This window comes from Kwoniella bestiolae, chromosome 6, assembly GCF_000512585.2.
Source record: "Kwoniella bestiolae CBS 10118 chromosome 6, complete sequence".
NCBI lineage: Eukaryota > Fungi > Basidiomycota > Tremellomycetes > Tremellales > Cryptococcaceae > Kwoniella > Kwoniella bestiolae.
In genome coordinates this window covers 673,720-692,223 of record NC_089246.1, presented here as the reverse complement: position 1 = coordinate 692,223, position 18,504 = coordinate 673,720, and the positions used below count along the sequence as shown (strand labels likewise).

Here is an 18,504-nt window from a genome sequence, read left to right as displayed (position 1 = left end):
ATGTCAACATTGATTTCTTCGATTAGTGGCAAGTTGAGTTTGCGCCTTCCATCTTGGCTGCCCACTCACCTTTTATTCGTCGCGAGTACTTTTTAGGAGTAAGGATATGCGTTTGCTTGAGTTACACTTGATGTGTATGCTATGTTTTGATTCTGGTATATTGATAGAGTGAATATGAGTTATATGAGTAGATGTAGAAGGATGATTATGTGATTATGAGTTGAGGGTGGTTGATTTGTGAGAGATGGGTTGAGGTAGAGAGTGAGACGCGGTTATCAACGATGGAGGTTGATTATTATTAAATCGTCAATTTATCACATTTTATCCCATCTATAGTACAGTCCTATTTGTTATCACACTGTAGATAAAGTTGGATTGTTCATTTCATTCATCTCATCCATCTCAGCAGACCCATACTTACTAAGCCTACCTCATTTGCTCTGCAGATACAGGCAAAGATGGTATCAACACCCCTCAGACGACCACGTTCCCCCTCTCCCAACGGGGAGGACGAAATGACCCTACCGGAAGATTACAAACCCTACGTTCCAGTGGCAAAGCGACGTGCTCAGATGCTCTCTCAGCTGGGGAGTAAGAAGCAAGAAGTGAAAAAGGTGAAGACTGCCGAAGAGCTTGAGAAGGAGATGGAAGAGGAGTTGAGGGAGCAAGCAGAGGATGAAGAGCGAGCGAGGGAGAAGGCGAGGAGGGAGAGAACGTTGTTGCAGGCTGCTCAGGAGGTCAAGGAGAGGAAGGCTTTGGAGGGTGAGTCGTTCAGTTGCATTTATAAGGGAGACAGGAGGGCTGATCGACTTATATGCTGTGTAGATGCACAGAAGTCCGCCGCTGATAAGGAGGCCGAGAAGGAGGCGATACTGCTAGCGGAGATGGAAAGAGCCCAGAAGAAATTGGCTAGTGCGCAGGAGCTGGCTCAGGGGACTGTATATACGGAGAGTCTCAGGACATCGTGAGTGTATAGAGATCATCCCATATTTTCTACCAGAGGAGGAGGCACTGACTGTGTACTCTTTTCGTTTGCAGCTGGAGACCGCCTCACTACATACGGAATCTGTCAGAAGAAGAACATCAAGTCATTCGAGATAAATTCCATATAATAACAGAAGGTGATGGTATTCCGCCTCCCATACCTCATTTCGCAGTAAGTCCCGGTACCTTCCTCATCTCAAAACCACACACATCCAAATCAATACTGACCAGAATGTCACATGATAGGATATGAAAGTCCCTAAACCAATTCTAGAATACCTCAAAGGCAAAGGCATCAAGAAACCCACTCCCATCCAGATACAAGGTATACCCACCGCGTTCGCAGGAAGAGATATGATTGGAATAGCCTTTACTGGGTCCGGTAAAACTCTGGCATTTACTCTACCCGCTATAATGCAATCACTGGAGATGGAAGCGAAACTTCCCTTTGTCCGTGGAGAAGGACCAGTGGGGTTGATCATCTGTCCGTCTCGAGAGTTGGCTCGACAGACATACGAAGGATGTCAAGCTATGTGTAATGCTCTCAAGGAGAGTGGGAATTACCCTGAGCTCAGATCATTGCTCTGTATTGGAGGGATCAACATGGCGGACCAGGGGGATGTGCTGAATAGGGGGGTGCATATCGTCGTGGCTACGCCGGGGAGGTTGATAGATATGTTGGATAAGGGGAAGCTGAATGCGAACAATTGCAAGTGAGTCGGGAATTTGGCTCTGAAGGATTTCTCTTGCAAACAAAGAATTCAGAGCTTCGTGCTGACGCTCAACACAGATACCTCTGTATGGACGAAGCGGATCGAATGATAGATATGGGTTTCGAAGAGGATGTGAGGAGTATAATGTCGCATTTCAAGGTGAGTTGGGATTTGCTATTCGTCCCTTGCGATCATGTTCTGTCAACTCGTTGTTTTATGCTAATAATTTTGTGGATAGTACCAACGTCAAACCCTCTTATTCTCCGCTACTATGCCCCGTAAAATCCAAGATTTCGCTCAACAATCATTGATCAACCCTATCCTCGTCAACGTCGGTAGAGCTGGTGCAGCCAATATGGATGTTATTCAGGAAGTCGAATATGTCAAACAGGAAGCTAAGATGGTATATCTTTTGGAGTGTTTACAAAAGACCCCTCCGCCGGTTATTATCTTCAGTGATAACAAGAATGAAGTTGATGGTGAGTTTTCTCTTTCAGATCTTGAATTGTGTAGGTAAACTGACTGATTTATATTGTGTAGATATTCAGGAATATCTGTTACTGAAAGGTGTAGAAGCAGTAGCCATCCACGGAAGCAAGAGTGAGTCACTCCATCCTCTACCGATATTTGCGTATGTATATTTATACTGACCTCACCCACCCACCCAGCCCAAGAAGAACGTGAATACGCCATCCGATCCTTCAAAACAGGAGCCAAGGACGTTATGGTCGCTTCCGGAGTAGCCTCAAAAGGTCTGGATTTCAATGAGATCCAACACGTCATCGTGTATACCATGCCCAAGGAAATAGAAGATTACGTACATGAGATTGGACGTACGGGTCGAAGTGGGAAGACGGGTATTGCTACTACGTTCGTTAATATGAATACGAGTGAACAGACTTTGTTGGATTTGAAGTATCTGTTGATGGAGGCTAAGCAGAAGTGAGTCTTTGTCTTTTCTTAACTTTGCTATCACTGTATCATCGTCATTCGTCATACAATCAATATATACTGATTCGTGGTCCGTTTTGCAGGATCCCCGAATTCTTGTTATCCATTGACGATCCCCGAGCATCCCACGGCGGAGCTCTCAAGGGATGTCCGATCTGTGGTGGATTGGGACACGGTCTCCAGGATTGTCCGAAATTGCAGGAAGAACAGAGGAGGAAACAGGCTGCGAATACCCGGTACGACGGTGGTGGATACTAGTCCCGGTGGTGGTTTTGGAGGATGGATCTGTAGGAATAGTATGGTACATGGTGTCCGGTATTGTTGTATTGCTTATGAAGTTATGAGATGTATTAGCATTACCTCTGTATAGCTTCAATTGATCATTATTCGTGATGTGCTTGAGTTCATGCAATACGCATTATTAGGTAAAACCAAGGACAGGACTGCATTTCAATCGGAGTCGAGGTATGTGCGAACCCACAAAACAACATATGTTGAAAAGGGTTTGTCCGCTATAGTCGAATGCATGAAATGGTATATACACTCTATAATCTATCTACTACACAATCTCCACTGAGATAGCACGCCGAACAGTCAAATTCCTCAGACTAATTACCTTCCTCCTTCAAAACCTGCTCAACAGATTTACCTTCCACGACCTCCTTGACTCGTTCGAGCACTTTGTTGCTATTTGAGAAGAAAGACAACGAGTCAGCTAAATGATGCGATTCGCATAGACAGGACCAACGAAAGCAGCTAGCTCACAAATCTCTGAATGGAACGTGGGGGATCTTCTCTCTTTCGCAGAAAGTTTTCAAGTCTGAATGACCGTTAGCCATGACTTTGGCGAATAGGAGATCGGCATGTTTGGCTGCGGATAGATCTAGTCAAGTGGATGAAGGGAAAGTCAGTTGTTGGACCATCATGCCTATATAGCTTATTCCAAGCGACCTCCCAGCTCAAGTCACCATCTCATCAAAGCCCCGACCATCGATCAGAACTCGAACTCACCCGAAACACCATCCCCACAAAAGAACAACGTAGGTTTATGCGCCAACTTCCTATAAGGCAAAATAGCCTGCGACTTATCATGCCCGAACCCACTCTCCGGATGTCTATACACGATCTCCCACGTATCTCCTTTCTTTTCCGGATCGGTAAACTCAACTTCATTGGCTATTATCTCGATGTTCTCTGCGTCTGGGCCTGGGAGGAGGGTGGAAAGGACACCTCGGATGTTGGGGGCCATTCCTGATGAGACGATCACGAAGGGGATGTTTTGCGATTTGCACCATGAGTAGAAGTTTACGAATCCGGGATCGAGCTTGATATCTGCGGGGGTGGGGTGGGTGGATGGGTGAGGGTGATATTTGTGGATGTTGATGGAATAGATTATGAGGAGAAGGTAAATTGGAGATCAGTGGTATGTTTTGAATGGTGAAAATATATCAGAAAAGCAAAGAACAGATTGAGATGTCAATACCACTCCTCAGCATCCAAGAGTTACACCCCGCCGACACTCACTCTTCTTCAATTCTTCCTTACATTCCTCAAAAGGATGATGTACAGATTCCAACATCTGTCTGAACGAGTCTCTGAAGGACATTCGACCGGAGAGACACTCGAGGTTGAGCTCTCGTCTACAAGGTGGTATAAGCAGGAGTATCAGTATTTGCATCGGATGCTCCCTTGACATCCCTTTCCATGTATTTGTACGCAGAGTCGAGTGAACCCCTTCCACGAACATCCCTTATATCCAGATATCCCTCCTACCCAGATGCTATACAGCTATACAAATCTCAACTCACCGCTTATCAAATCCGAACCCAAGATTATCCACAATATAATCATTCGAATCTTTATCCGTTATAGTTCCATCCTATCGCATCGCCAACATGTTAAATCAGCTACGAAGCGACCGCTGAATCACCCTTTATCAATCACCCACCCAATCTGAAAGTACCACGAATTGAGCATCCTCGTGGATCGGTGGATAGTGAAGTACCGAGCGAGGGGCGGAGGGTTCTTGGCCTGCTGACATTGTTGGGTTTATGATACAGGTGAGATGAGTTAGGATGATGGAAAAGGATAAAAGAGAAAGCAAGGATAAACGTTGATATGAGTACGAGCACGAGTATCTCCTCTGATTTCAACTTTTTAGGGGGGTTTGAGTAGATTATTGGGATGCATGTTGTTTCAGGGTACTAACGTCTGAGCGTCATACTACCCTAGTTAGTATGTTACAGATTCATCGGAATACTACCGTGGGAAAATAACCTCTCTTTCACTTGGACGTGTAAGTCGCCAGCGAACGCGTCAAAGTAGAATCTGAAAAATCAATGTTGAATTTACTCGTTAAAGCTTTCTCTGTCGCATTGTTCAAATGTATAGATAATACAGCATCTCCTTACTTGCCATACCACTCACCTAGACCAACTTCAATCCCCTCATAGAACAATGCGTATACACCTCCCACTGCATCACTCCCAACTCGATCCCCCCTCCTCTTCCTCTGCCTCCTCACCGTTAATCCAACTAGGCGGTGATGTAGTGCTAGTAGAGCTGCAGGGCGAACTATCGTATGAAGGGGACAAGTCAGATGGGGTGATTGGAGTCATAGGGCTAGATAGACCTGTGAGCATCTTGCGAACCCTCTCAATCAGCTCTTGCTGTGGTCTTTCATCCATCTGAACTACGAAAGTCATTCTCATATACTTCTAATTCGTCAGACGTAAGATGTGGACTAATCGAGGTTATCGCGATAGGACAAACCAACCCTCCATCTAGGTCCACATCACCTCCTCCACGGTAAATTCGTCAATCTCCAAAAACCCCTCGCGGTGATACGTAAAGCCATTGGTCCAAATATCAACGATGATCAGGGGAATACAACGAAATTGGAGGGCGATGCGATGAATGAAGAGGAGGAAGCAGAATCTTCCGAAGAAGAGGAAGAAGAGAACCTGTTCGAACAAGATGAACCTTCCACCCCACTCAGAAATGGCAATGAGAAGGGGAAGGGAAAAGGGATGGAATATTCGTCGAGTCCTGTTTATCCACCATTGACGCCCATAGATTATTCATCGGATTTGGAGATGGCTTCTTCGCCTGCTAGGTCGGAGTGGGATCTAACTCAAGATGAGGATGACGATGAGGGTAGACCAAGTAAGAGATCAAAGATGGATAAGTCCATTGGCACGAAAGGGTCGGGCCTGGGAAGAAGTAAAGATAGTAAGGCGGAAAGGAGGGTTAAAGAGAAGCAGAAAAGATTAGAGCAAGGTGAGAAGGAACGGACGAGGAGGTATCAGGTTATTGGGATTGTGAGGAGGAAGGTCGTCTTTGCGTTGAGGTGGGTCGGTCGCAAGGATAAAGTAGCATGCCGAAAGCTGATAGAAACTATAATTTACTCATACGCAGGCCTGAACCTCTCGTCGCTCCTACTATCTTACCTGATTAGAGAAAGACCACGCCTGACCATGGATAATGGGATTATCGCGCTCTCGTGTTTCCATTACACCCTTGTTATCAGATATCACGGTTGGTTTTACATTTCGGTCTTTGCAATTTATATTTCATGCATAGGTTGTATCAATAGTATAATACGCTATGAACAAGCACTCATGCTCTCATCTCGATATGCAACTACAACAACAACCCCTCCTCGACCTATCTCCCAACCCATCCCCAAATTATCAAATCCAAATAGCACTGCTTCCTCCGTCTCTATTCCGACCCACTACCTGTTCGCCACCCCAGATCTACCCATGCGAAGGTCCCCCCTGAGGTCTAGCACTAACACTAAACAACAACTGTTTACTCTTCCCCTTTTTCTTTCCTCCTCCCCCTGTTCCCCCAACTCCTCCAGATTGCGACCCATTCGTCGAATCGTCCACGCTCAACCCCTCCAATCCGCTCTGCAAGCTATTCTGTGCTGATCCCCATCCATTACCACTAGGCGGCGTGGTAGTCCCAGTGATTCTCCTAATACTCTCATCCCTAGCGTTCGGTTTCGAGAACAAAGCCTTCTTCTCATCTGCGCTCAGTCCTTTATTACCTGCACTGGGTAAACTAGGAAACGCACTGTTATTTAATGGTTTGGCTTTTGAACTTGACGCTACAGGGAAATTGACCGAACGGATTTGTGGTCCTGCCAATGCTGAGGGAGTTTTGGATGATGATCCACCTCCACCACCTCCTGCCCAGGGTGTAGAATTGGCAGCTTTACTCGACGAAGAGGACGAGGTCGAAGGGCCGGACAATGAGGGGAAAGCAGAGGTAGAAGAGATGGGTACTCTGGCTGTAGATCCCGGTACGTATCGACCATTTATACCTGTCGTAGTTGTCGGTCGATTTACAGGGTGAGACGCAGCGGCTGCTTCCACTCGACTCCATACGTTCCTTGAGCCGCTGCCTCCTCCACCTGATCGGGTGGTTCGTTTCGCATTGAGGATTTTACCGGAAGTGATTCCTGCGTAGTTCGATCCGAGACCTTGAGGGGTCACGTTGCCTAAAGAGGGGAATTGTTCTTGTTGCTATAACGAGATTACGACTGATGATCAGCACATCTGACTATACGATATGTACGGTACCAAACGATCTGACTAAAACAGGAGCAGCTTTCTAACCAGATAGAACAGAACCCACCTCAACTCTGAACGCATTCAAAGCTTCCAGCACATTCCTACCCTTCTCGCCATCCCCTTCGCCCCCAAACAAACTCGCTACCTCCCTGACTATACCAGTGGTCGTGTCCAGATCCCGATCAAACACATGGAAGATCGTATCGACCATATCTTTCGCAGCAGATTCGTTGGTCTTGTACGATCGGACGGCTGATCGGAAAGAGGTCAATTTCGTGGAAGAGTCGGACACTAGCATAGATACTCTCGAGAGAAGTTCTGCATGGCGTCTGATACATGTCATCTCACAATTAGCTAAATCTTCAGTGATCAAGCAAGGAGGCACGATCAGCTTACGTAGCAGTAGCCTCGTCTACATCCTCTCTTTCACTAGGCGTGGCAAACCCACTCCCACTCTCTTCAGCCTGTTGAGTCACTCTAGTAGACTGATCATCAGGTCTAGTCAGTCCAGTAGCAAATGCCTTCCTTCTCCTATTTTCCTCCTGTCGATCCCTGTTGACCTGTCGTTCTTGCTGTTGTCTCTGCGCGGGGGTCAAGTTGGGCTGATCAAGCTGTTGATGGCTTGGAGCTTCCCTGATCCTCGATGGTCCCCCACGAGAAGGATCAAATGGTTGAGCTAGGGTGAATCCCCTTGATCCCTGAGATCGTCGATCGGAGGGGGCTGAGGAAGAGAAGTCGACGTTGATTTGACGGGATTGAGCGCGATCTCTTGCTGACATCGATTCGGAGTGCTAAGATATATAGCCACATCTATCAGCTGCGACCCCTCATAGCAGACGAAATCGCTGACTGGTACTCACCTCTGAGATCATATGTGCCTTCAGATCCATATCTGTACCAAAGACTATGAATTTCTTCTCAAGACAGATCGGTTGTGGACATGGGAAGTGATCTTGGCTAAATCGTGCCAGGTATGTCAGTTGATTGTCGTCACAAATATAAACTCTCAAACTCACTTGAAGTGCTTGGCCAAGGCATCGTAGTTCTGGAAGCTATCAAGTCCGATTGATCAGATGAGTTGCGTCGACTAGTGATAATCCTCATCCAAATTGGTCAACTCACTAAACATCCCTATCACCTAGATCTTTACATACAAAGCATTCTTCATGGTCCGCCCTCATATGTTTGAACAGCTCGTCTGGACCGAAGAATCCGAGGTGGCAGAACTAAGATGCGCCCATCAGCTCTGCTTCCCTTCTCACCGGCTACGAGCTACGGAGTCGAAGAGCGATCAAACCCACCTCGCACATAGGATGAGGAGCATCCCAACCTTTAACCATCTCCACCTCATTACCCCTAGGTCTTGGTGGTCTCTGGCCTCTCTTCAACTTTGACGGATCGTGTAACCCAATCAGATGAGGTGGATATAATCCCTGTTCATGTGCGAATCTCGATAATGTTGATCGACAGAGACTGCAAATCATGAGGCCGTGTGTGGCCAGAGTGTGCTTCTCAAGGGATTGCCAGTTGGTTCCTTGGTACGGGCAGTCGGTGTAGGGGCAATTGAATCGGAGCAAGAGGAGAGTGGCATCCATCTGTTGGTTCACATAATCTCACATCAGCTTACACCCTTCACATATAGTTCATCAAACGTGGAAAGAGAGCTTTGCAGCTACGTAGATTGGTACGCACCATATCTTCATCCTCAAACACCACTCCCAGTATATCATCGCCATAGGGAAAAGCACCGATATCCAATGTACCCGGGTGAGTTATCCCTGCATCCCATTTCGCACCTTTTGGTAGACTTTCGATCTTGGCTTGAGCTTCTGCGATTTGGCTGGGCGGTGAGGGTGTTATGTGATGTTCTGTGGGGAAGGGGGCGGAAGGTGATCGTGAGAATAGGAGGGAAGGTAAGGGGGTTTTACAGAATGTACAGTCGGTTTTTCTGGTACCACCATCATCACAAAACAGATCAACTGTGTTGTCTTACATCTGGTGTCAATGGCTGATTATGGACTTACTTGTAGAACGTTCTCAGACGAACTGCACAAACGCTGTCCCAACAAAGACAAATCAGTAATCATACTTGGTTTGATCTCATTCTGATGGATCACGAGAGACGACCCACTGGCAAGTCCTATGCCCACATACACCAACACTCCAAAAAGTGATAGGCTCAGCACAGATAAAACAAACATCATCATCCACCTCTGCTGGACTGGCCCCCTCTTCGTTTGATTTCACATTCTGACCGTTCTTCTTCAGATCTAGCGCAGCTCTTTCGGAGGATGTGTGAGTGGGTACGTGGGAGATTGCATGTTCTGGATCTGGTGTAGGGATGGTCGCTGAGTTTTTGCGATTTGGTTTGGTCTTTTGGTTTGATGAGAGGGAAGTGTCGAATCCTCTACGAGACATTGTGGTTGTAGCTGATCTCTTGATAACAATTGAGAGAGGGGGGGGGTGAGGTGAGGTCGGAGATGGGTGGTTATGATACTGTAGAGTAGTAGTTCTGATTGAAATGTTATGGTGTATGTGCTGATGTTATCTACGATAAATAGATCATAGATTGCACTTTATTCTCTTTCATCGATGACATACATATATATTCACCCATATCGTATCGCATCGGATCCGGATGTGCATTTTATCACACGCTGGCATTATTGGATCATCCTGTACTGATAAGCAGAGCTACTACTGATGTGCTGACGTAACCATCACTTCAACTAGCGGATCCAAGCGCGTCACTTGTATGTAGGTCGCTCGCTGGCTGCTTATTGTTGTCCCCTGTCTCTCTGCTCATTCCTGTAAACATCTCTGACAGATACACATAGAGTACACCACCTCTAGAAGATAGATAGGAAAACCCTCGTGACCTGCACCAGCAGCCCTCTTGCATTCAAAAATCAACGCAACGCCCACACGTCTCTCGCTTTCACGTTCATAGACAGTCCTCCTAAAAGAACAACCTCGTCATCATGGCAACCTCAATGAGGGGTTTGACCCAGGTGAGTACAGTCTTCCTTCCTAGTACACCCATAGCTCTAGCTCTCTATAACCATGATCAGAATGATCAACATCGTAATCCGAGCTAATGTCATTTCCGTTGTATAGTACATCTCCGACCTCCGAGCCTGTCGGGTCAGGGAGCTCGAAGAGAAACGTATAAATCGAGAGATGGCGCATATAAGGCAGAAGTTCAAGGACGGGAATCTGGATGGATATCAGAAGAAGAAGTACCTGGCGAAAGTCGTATTCACTTATATATTGGGGTACAAGGTGGATGTGGGGCATATGGAAGCTGTTAATTTGATAAGTAGTGGGAAGTACTCGGAGAAACAGATTGTGAGTGTTTTCTTCGTGCGGGATGCAGGTGATTAAAATGCGAGGGGAAAAGGGCTATACGGTACTTCTTCACTGGTATTGAATTGCAATAGAAACGCTATGGAATTCCTCATGCTGATATAACTATATCGTACCTCAGGGGTACCTCGCATGTACCCTTTTAATGCACGAGAACTCCGACATGGTACGGCTGGTCATCAACTCGTTCCGAAAAGACCTGGACGACCATAATGAGATAAACAACTGTCTGGCCTTACATGCAATTGCAACTTTGGGAGGACAAGAAATGGCCGAAGCGTTGGGTGAGAATGTCTACAGATCAATGATCAGCCAGTGAGTATATCTCACATTTTCTCGTCTTCATTATAGAATATGATGTGCAGATCGTAAGCTAATACTGGTAGATAGGACATCTACCACATTTGTGAAGAAGAAAGCAGCCTTAACACTTCTGAGGTTATATCGAAAACACCCAAGTGTGTTACCCGCAAACGAATGGGCAGAAAGGATAATTTACATGATGGATGATTACGATCATAGTGTGGTGATGACAATCACGACGCTGGTGACTGCTATGGCTCAAGACCATTTGGAAGCGTTTAGTGGATGTTATCAGAAGGCTGTGAATAGGTTGGATAAGGTGAGTTACACTTTGAAGACTACTTCACCATTGAAGACCCGATATTGACGGGAGGATGCGAGTAGCTGACTTCGCTGCGGATATAGATCGTGTTCGATCAAGACACTCCAGCAGAATATGTTTATTATAAGGTCTCGAACCCTTGGTTGCAGATCAAACTTCTGAGGTTGTTGCAGTATTACCCTCCACCAGGTGAGCGATAGCTGACAAGAACACGACTCTCACAAGGGATAACAGCTGATTCAACCTCTACACAGATAATCAAGAAGTCATCGATATGGTAAACGGTATAATCCAAGCGATCATTGACACTTCACAAGAAACACCCAGGGTGAGCTCCGAGTCCCTCTTTCATAGGTAGGTCAAGCTAACATGACTCGCTATAGAATGTCCAACACAACAACGCTCAAAACGCAGTCCTCTTCGAAGCTATCAACCTCGCTATCCACATCGACCCAGAATCCAAAGTATGTCACAACGCCGGTATACTTTTAGGTAGATTCATTATGGCGAAAGAGACCAACGTCAGATATCTAGGTCTAGACGCCATGGCTCATCTGGCAGCTACATCAAGCTCACTGGATTCCGTGAAGAAACATCAGAATATCATCATACAAAGCTTAAAAGATCGGGATATCTCCGTCAGAAGGCGTGCGCTGGATCTCCTGTACTCCATGTGCGACACTTCAAACTCGAAAATCATCGTTGGAGAGTTGGTCAGGTATTTGCAAGTTGCAGATTACAATTTGAGGGAGGAGATGGTATTGAAGATTGCTATTTTGACGGAACGATTTGCGACTGAGGTGAGCTTGCCACTTCCCTTTCTCTGCTCTGGGGACGGTGAACGATAAGCTGATGCAAGGTATACGTGACAGTACGAGTGGTACGTCGACACGATACTTCAACTCATCGCTGCTGCTGGAGATCACGTGGGCGCAGAAGTATGGTATAGAGTGGTACAGCTCGTCACCAATAACGAGGATCTGCAGAGTTATGCTGCTCAGGCTGTTTATCAGCATTTACAGGCTACAGCATGTCATGAGAATATGATCAGGGTGGGAGGTGAGCAGCTGCGAGGAGTGTAGACGATTCATCAGACTGAGCTGACATTCAATCATGTGTTAGGGTATATTCTGGGAGAATTTGGACACTTGATAGCCAACGAACCTGGTTGTAGTCCAATAGAGCAGTTCCAGGCATTACATTCTAAAGTCAACTTGTGTACCGCTCCTACTCGTGCTTTACTCCTTACCACCTATATCAAAGTGAGTTTACAACACCATCTTCTGCCGGAAAATTCATGGTGCTGATGATCTACCGCTCAGTGGGTAAATCTCTTCCCCGAGATCAAAGATCACCTAATCAACATATTCGAGCGATACACCCACGTCCTAGACGCAGAACTCCAACAACGAGCTTGTGAATATCTTGCCTTGGCGCAGAGAGCAGAGGATGACGATCTGTTATCGACAATATGCGACGAAATGCCCGTTTTCCCCGAGAGGGAATCAGCGTTGGTAAACAGGCTGCATAAGAGGGGGGAACAAGCGCAGGATAAGAGGACATGGATCATAGGTCATAAGGAGGATAACAAAGGTAGAGAGGCAGAGAGGTTCAAGAATTTCAGGAAAGGTACTGCCGACTCTAACACGATAGTATCAGATTTACCTCAACAGACTCAACAACCTTTATCGCATGTCCAACCATCCCAGCCTCAGACTCAGGTCCAGACCCAACGATCGATGAGTGTCGGTGCGGATACTATGATGGGCACGACGTCGCATGGACCTGCAGATGATATTATGGCTTCGTTAGCTGAATTGGACTTGACCAATGGAGGTTCAGGCGGTGGTACGATTCAGGATGAACCCCTCTTGATGAGTGCTCCGACGGGTGCTGCTGCGGATTTGGCTGGGTTGTATGATGCTCCCGCTCCGGTGCAAGCTCAGGTGACGGCGCCGGTACAGGCTAATGGGAATTTGTCAAATACCGCTACGCTGGGTGGGGTCAATCCTGCTCTGTTGGCTACGTTGACTGTGGGCGATCACATCGAGAAGGTTAGTCCAGCCTCTCCCGCAAAATCCAATCTTGACATTGAGCCCGGATATCAGCTGATTGAGTATGATCATTTTGATAGTGGTTCGAACGACTCACCTACTCCAACGAAGGGATTCTATACGAAGACGCCCAAATTCAAATCGGTATAAAAGCAGAATACCACGGCCACCTAGGACGTCTAGCCCTATTCTTCGGGAACAAAGCTGAATACCCACTGAGAAACTTCAACTTGGCAATTGATAATCCCATATCCAACTGCCTCGGTGTGAAATTCCATGACTCGCCGATATCTGAGATAGTGGGTGGTGCACAGATACAGGAGATGCTTCATATCGAATGTAAATCGCCCTTTGGGATCGCTCAGCATGGGAATGGTTTAGGCCAATTACCATTAATTAGATTAAGCTATCAGGTTGATAGTTCCTCTGAGGACGGTGGAAGGGAACCGAAGATACTGGTATTAAAGTTGCCCATTGTGCTTAGTAGATTCGTGGAGGGTGTTAATCTGGAGGCTGGACCTTTCTTTGAGAGATGGAAGATTATTGGAGGTACGTGATAGCCTCGAGAACATACAGTCAATTTAACGTGGCTAATAATGTTACTCACAACCAGGCGCTCCGAGAGAAGCTCAGCAGATCTTCCCTATCAGACTTACTTCGACGAACGATGTAGATATATCAAGGAATAATAGGATAGTATCTGGTAATAGGCTGTCGGTGTTGAGTGGGATTGATCCCAAACCTGAGAATGTGAGTGGGAATTGGATTATACGTCAACTCATAAGATTGGATCAGTCGGCTGACCTGATTCACGGAATACCATAGATCGTCTTCGCCGGTGTGTTACACATGTCAGAAGCTGGCAAAGTGTGAGTGGATCCTTCATACCCATCTCGCTCGGATGATACCCCTGAAAAGGGCTTGGGCTGATGTATTCTCTCGGTACACAGCGGTATACTAGGTAGACTGGAGCCCAACAAGGAAGCCAAGCTCTGTCGACTGACTATCCGATCGACCAACGAGGAAGTATCGGCGGAGATATTGAGATTGACGAGTAAACCTCTGAACATTGATGTTGCTAGTAGTCTGTGATCGTATCGGATCGGACCATAGTGATCAAGTGATGTACTCGTTTGATTCGGTTTTAGATATTATCATCCCACTCTTGTCGTCCTCGCGAAGATGTGACCCTGTAGGTTAGTACATACCTGGACGTACCCTTTCCTGTGGGAATGGATTAATTTTCTGTTGGGTTGATGATTTGTATATGTAGTGGGAAACATGCATATTGAATAGTACGGTACGATACAGCATGGCATGGTGATGCAGGTATCAATACAGCGGGAGAAGGAGAGACGTACGAGTATAGATCGGCAAACGATAATTCGGGATTTCTCGTATAGGTTCAGTCAGATTGAGATCCTGGACTTAGCACGGTGTTCAACATCTCCTGACTTGCAATGCGAATACATTGCTACGTCCATATGCATTAGGTTCGTACATACATAATTCATTTATTCTATTAAAAGTTACACTGCATATTGCATCATGCAAGACATCCTTCCTTCTTCTACAGGAGATATCACCAGTTTCGTTTCTTCTTCCCTCTTCTCTTCCAGATGTACAATACCTTCCATACCTTTCCCACTCCACTATCGCATATCCCCAATCCTCCCACGCCTCACAGATCAAGTACGATTCCCACACCTCACTACCCCCGCCAAGCATGTCCGTCCTTCTGCGCCGGCAACGTACTCCTCCATCCTTCGGGCGGTACGATGGAGTTCGGCAAACTAGGCGGAGGGGTATACCACTGCTGTTGTTGTTGTATCAATGCCGGATCTTTCGGTGGGGGTTGAGGACTAGGCGTCCTAGCTGGGATGATACCCCCTCCAGAACCAGTGGTGGATAGACTGTTCATGTAAGATCGCCAATCCTTCTTGGTATTTCCCGCTGCAGGTGAGGGCGAGGGTGCTCGTCCATGATCTGGCAGCGGGTTGGGTGAATTGGAATACTGTGGAGGTATCAGATTAGAAGGTTGGGCTTGATTCTGCCATGTCTCCGGTTGATATGGTTGAGGTGAGGGTGAGGGTGATCTACCATAGCTGACTTGCGATTGCGATGATACCTGGCTATAAGGTTGGGGCGAAGGTGCACGATTGTAATCGTTCTGAGGTGGAGGGGGCTGGGGAGAAGCTGCTCGATAATCGTTCTGAGGCGGTTGGGAGGAATTATACCCTTGAACAGGAGGTGGTTGTTGAGGGTAATAGTTCGTCGGATTATGCTGTTGAGGTGAGGAATATTGATTCTGAGGATTTTGCCAGCTCGATTGCCTGGGTGGAGATGGGGCTGGTACACCCTGATATCCTGGCTGCGGCGGTGGAGGCGCATAAGGAGATGGTTGTACAGGTGAGAAAGCCTGTTGCCTTTGAGCATCATGAGCATTTGGGTCATATGAAAGTCGGCTTTGATGACCTTGTTGCCATGGTGCCTGTTGTGGCTGAGGTGTTGTGGCATCTTGTCTCTGCTGAGCATAAAGCTCGTCAGACGGGTAGTAGCCTACCGACTGACGACGAGGCGGCGGCGGTTGAGGTCGACTTTGAGGTACGGGAGGAGGGGAAGCGTAAGATGACGTAGGCGGTAGTTGACCATAAGACGGCTGAGCAGGTAGCTGACCGAGTTGTGATCCGTTATGTTGCCCATATACCGGCTGAGGGGGTGTTGCCTGGGCCTGAGCAGATTGTGTTTGTTGATACCATGGGACATAGCCGCTGTCATTAGCGGGAGGCTGGATCTGCGAAGCGGGTGATTGGGTTGTCTGATTGTACGCATATCCTGCTTGCGGTGGCGGTGTTGCCTGATAGGCAGGTTGAGTGGTTTGTGGGTAGGCGGGCGAGTACGACTGTACGTGCGGAGGTGTTTGTTGGTAGTCTTGTCCTGCTGGTCTGGGTGGGTACGTATTATTCCTGGTGGGCGTGTGATAAGATTGTTGTGGAAGAGGTGGTAAAGGCGCATTGGGATCAACATATGATCCGTTTGCCTGAGGATATTGACCGATAGCAGGACTGGCTGCTCGCAGTGGGTCTACGACAGGTTGCGTCAATGCACTGAACGAATTGGTCGGCATGTGGTAATGTGAGGATGTAGAAGGGGAGATCGGAGGAGCAGAATTAGAGGGAGGTGGTGGTGCAGGAGTTGGCGGTGCGTGAGTGTATGCGGTATTTATCGGCGCTGGACTAGCTGTGGAAAAGCTATGAGCTCGAAGAGGGATATGTTGCTCAGGTTGAGGCGGTCCAGCAGGTCTGAGAGATTCAGGAATTGTCGATGGTATCCTGTTCCCAGCATGAGCGAATGGTTGCTGAGGATATTGCTGCAACCCTAATTGACCGTATCCTCCTCCAGATGTAGGCCGTGGTACCGGTGTGGCACCGGCTTGCAGCCGTTCTTGCTCCAATCTTTGTGCTTGCTCCCATGGTACCGCATCATTGGATGACATCGGTCGAGGGTGCGGTGTCGGGGTAGGTGCAGGTTGAGCTTGAGGTAAATGCTGAGCCCAGGGTGCATCGGATGACCCACCTCCAACCGAATGCCGATGCGCACCATAGCCATGTCCGGGTATTGATGTTGTCAATGGTGGGGCAGGAGTTGCTGCGAGAGGTCGAGAGGAGTAGGATGTACCGATGGACATTGATGACATAGGTCGCGTAAGAGCATCGATAGAAGACTGGGAGTCGTGGGAGAGTAGTGAGGGGGCTTGACTAGGAGGATAGGTAGGCTGCCCAGTCTGATGAGGCTGTCGGAGCAGGGATTCAGCCATTTGTTTTGAGTGTGAACAGATACTACTCACAGGTAGACCTTGGTTTACTCGGTGTCCGGGAGGTAATCCTAGATCTGCAAAACTATTCGAAGGAGGAAGCTGAGTCTGAATAGGCGGTTGCGGATTAGGCGAAGGTGATGGTGCGCGTCCTTGTTGAGCGTAGGGCGGTATATATAGGCTCATACCAGACACGCTCCCCGAAGCAGTCAATCCACCACCTAAATTTGTTCTACTCGCTGCTGAAGCGAGAGTTCCAGAGGGACTAGCGTTGAATGTTCCAGCTCCCCCATAATTGTGGATAGCAGGACGGGGCACATTTCGTTTGACAGGAGGCGCGTTCTACCAATGGAGGTCAGCTTGTGGATGGGGGAGAGCAAGAGGAGGGTAAATTACGTTTGAGAAGAAAGTCAATTCCAGATACACTTCTCCACTGTATTTATCCTTGTAAAGGAAATCATACCATTCTGCGGACATGTCAGCTAATGTGCAAACTCGAAGTCAGCCATCATGGAGACTTACCATCCACCTCCCCCTTCTTCAGGACATCATCTATATTTACCACACACTCTCCTATCAGTTCCGGCTCCTTCGCATCGTCGGCATAACAAGCCACCTTCAGACTTTTCCCCCCCTTCTTATTCAATGGCCCTTTTCTGCTCTTGTTTGCTAGTGCTGCGGACGTGATAACTCCGGAAGGCGAATCCTTCAATGGAGGCGGAGGGGCGCCGTTGGTCGAAGAACTAAGAGAGTCAGACTGCGATTCTGATCGAACGAGGACGTCATCGAGATCTTCTACAATTGCGAAACGAAGCTCTTCATCCCATTCCGGGTGCTGTCCTCCTCTATGTGAATGGATCAGCTGATGGGCAACACTTATCTTCCCATCCAATCAGCTTACCGTTTGATAGGTTTCGTGCGCTGCTTATCTTCCCCTATTGCGACGGTACAGAAGGGGTCCTGCTTTCCGAATCTAGATTTGTTGACAAGGTTTTTCTAATGATTCAGGCTGAATGAGTTTTCCACTCTATTGCAGAATCTGCATGTACTCACAGCTTTCCCTACGACTACTACCAGAGTACCCAGTTCCTTTGGTTCTAAAGATGATGAGCCCATAGTGTTATTCCAACCAGTTCACGATATTAAAGAAGAAGAGTTGATTTGAAGGACACCTCTGGTAAGGTGATGTGGGATTGGATCTGCTTTATGGTCGATTAAAACGAGACCATATTAGTCGTTGTGCTTTTGGAGATGATGACCGAGGCTACTTGAACACTATGTTTGATATTCACCGCTGCGGTTGGTGACGAAAGATGGGGATTGATAGATGATCCGTTTGTTCGTGAGGAAGGCGTTAAAAGAAGGTCCGTGAAGTCGTGTCAGCAGAAGAGTATGTGTACGTATAGCAAGCGTGTTT

At 47.3% G+C, this 18,504-nt stretch overlaps 6 protein-coding genes across 6 annotated transcripts; 3 read left to right on the top strand and 3 right to left on the bottom strand.

The window, feature by feature from the left end:
* Positions 1-458: 458 nt before the first annotated feature.
* Positions 459-2,906, top strand: I302_107457 (uncharacterized protein; the record flags this gene model as incomplete). Its single annotated transcript, XM_019193411.1, has 9 exons — positions 459-762; positions 826-964; positions 1,039-1,156; positions 1,231-1,697; positions 1,775-1,856; positions 1,936-2,176; positions 2,238-2,297; positions 2,366-2,639; positions 2,732-2,906. The coding sequence occupies 9 exons, from the start codon at positions 459-461 to the stop codon at positions 2,904-2,906; spliced, it is 1,860 nt and encodes a 619-aa protein (XP_019044888.1).
* A 350-nt stretch (positions 2,907-3,256) lies between these two features.
* On the bottom strand, positions 3,257-4,689 carry I302_107456 (uncharacterized protein; the record flags this gene model as incomplete). The annotated part of the gene is made up of 6 exons (XM_019193412.1): positions 3,257-3,335; positions 3,414-3,531; positions 3,660-3,980; positions 4,173-4,288; positions 4,457-4,527; positions 4,597-4,689. The coding sequence occupies 6 exons, from the start codon at positions 4,687-4,689 to the stop codon at positions 3,257-3,259; spliced, it is 798 nt and encodes a 265-aa protein (XP_019044889.1).
* A 416-nt stretch (positions 4,690-5,105) lies between these two features.
* On the top strand, positions 5,106-6,105 carry I302_107455 (uncharacterized protein; the record flags this gene model as incomplete). Its single annotated transcript, XM_019193413.1, has 3 exons — positions 5,106-5,282; positions 5,414-5,997; positions 6,066-6,105. 3 exons carry the CDS (start codon positions 5,106-5,108, stop codon positions 6,103-6,105), a joined length of 801 nt encoding a protein of 266 aa, XP_019044890.1.
* Positions 6,106-6,406: 301 nt separating this feature from the next.
* Positions 6,407-9,646, bottom strand: I302_107454 (uncharacterized protein; the record flags this gene model as incomplete). Its single annotated transcript, XM_019193414.1, has 10 exons — positions 6,407-7,180; positions 7,293-7,557; positions 7,625-8,019; positions 8,089-8,185; positions 8,245-8,280; positions 8,351-8,454; positions 8,530-8,823; positions 8,921-9,176; positions 9,253-9,285; positions 9,360-9,646. The coding sequence occupies 10 exons, from the start codon at positions 9,644-9,646 to the stop codon at positions 6,407-6,409; spliced, it is 2,541 nt and encodes an 846-aa protein (XP_019044891.1).
* A 563-nt stretch (positions 9,647-10,209) lies between these two features.
* On the top strand, positions 10,210-14,365 carry I302_107453 (uncharacterized protein; the record flags this gene model as incomplete). Its single annotated transcript, XM_019193415.1, has 14 exons — positions 10,210-10,239; positions 10,346-10,576; positions 10,716-10,909; positions 10,985-11,216; positions 11,303-11,408; positions 11,474-11,547; positions 11,603-12,019; positions 12,092-12,278; positions 12,342-12,481; positions 12,542-13,273; positions 13,354-13,822; positions 13,887-14,023; positions 14,099-14,142; positions 14,224-14,365. The coding sequence occupies 14 exons, from the start codon at positions 10,210-10,212 to the stop codon at positions 14,363-14,365; spliced, it is 3,135 nt and encodes a 1,044-aa protein (XP_019044892.1).
* Positions 14,366-14,984: 619 nt separating this feature from the next.
* On the bottom strand, positions 14,985-18,203 carry I302_107452 (uncharacterized protein; the record flags this gene model as incomplete). The annotated part of the gene is made up of 6 exons (XM_019193416.1): positions 14,985-17,066; positions 17,121-17,429; positions 17,484-17,554; positions 17,610-17,932; positions 17,989-18,083; positions 18,141-18,203. 6 exons carry the CDS (start codon positions 18,201-18,203, stop codon positions 14,985-14,987), a joined length of 2,943 nt encoding a protein of 980 aa, XP_019044893.1.
* Between the last annotated feature and the right edge of the window lie 301 nt (positions 18,204-18,504).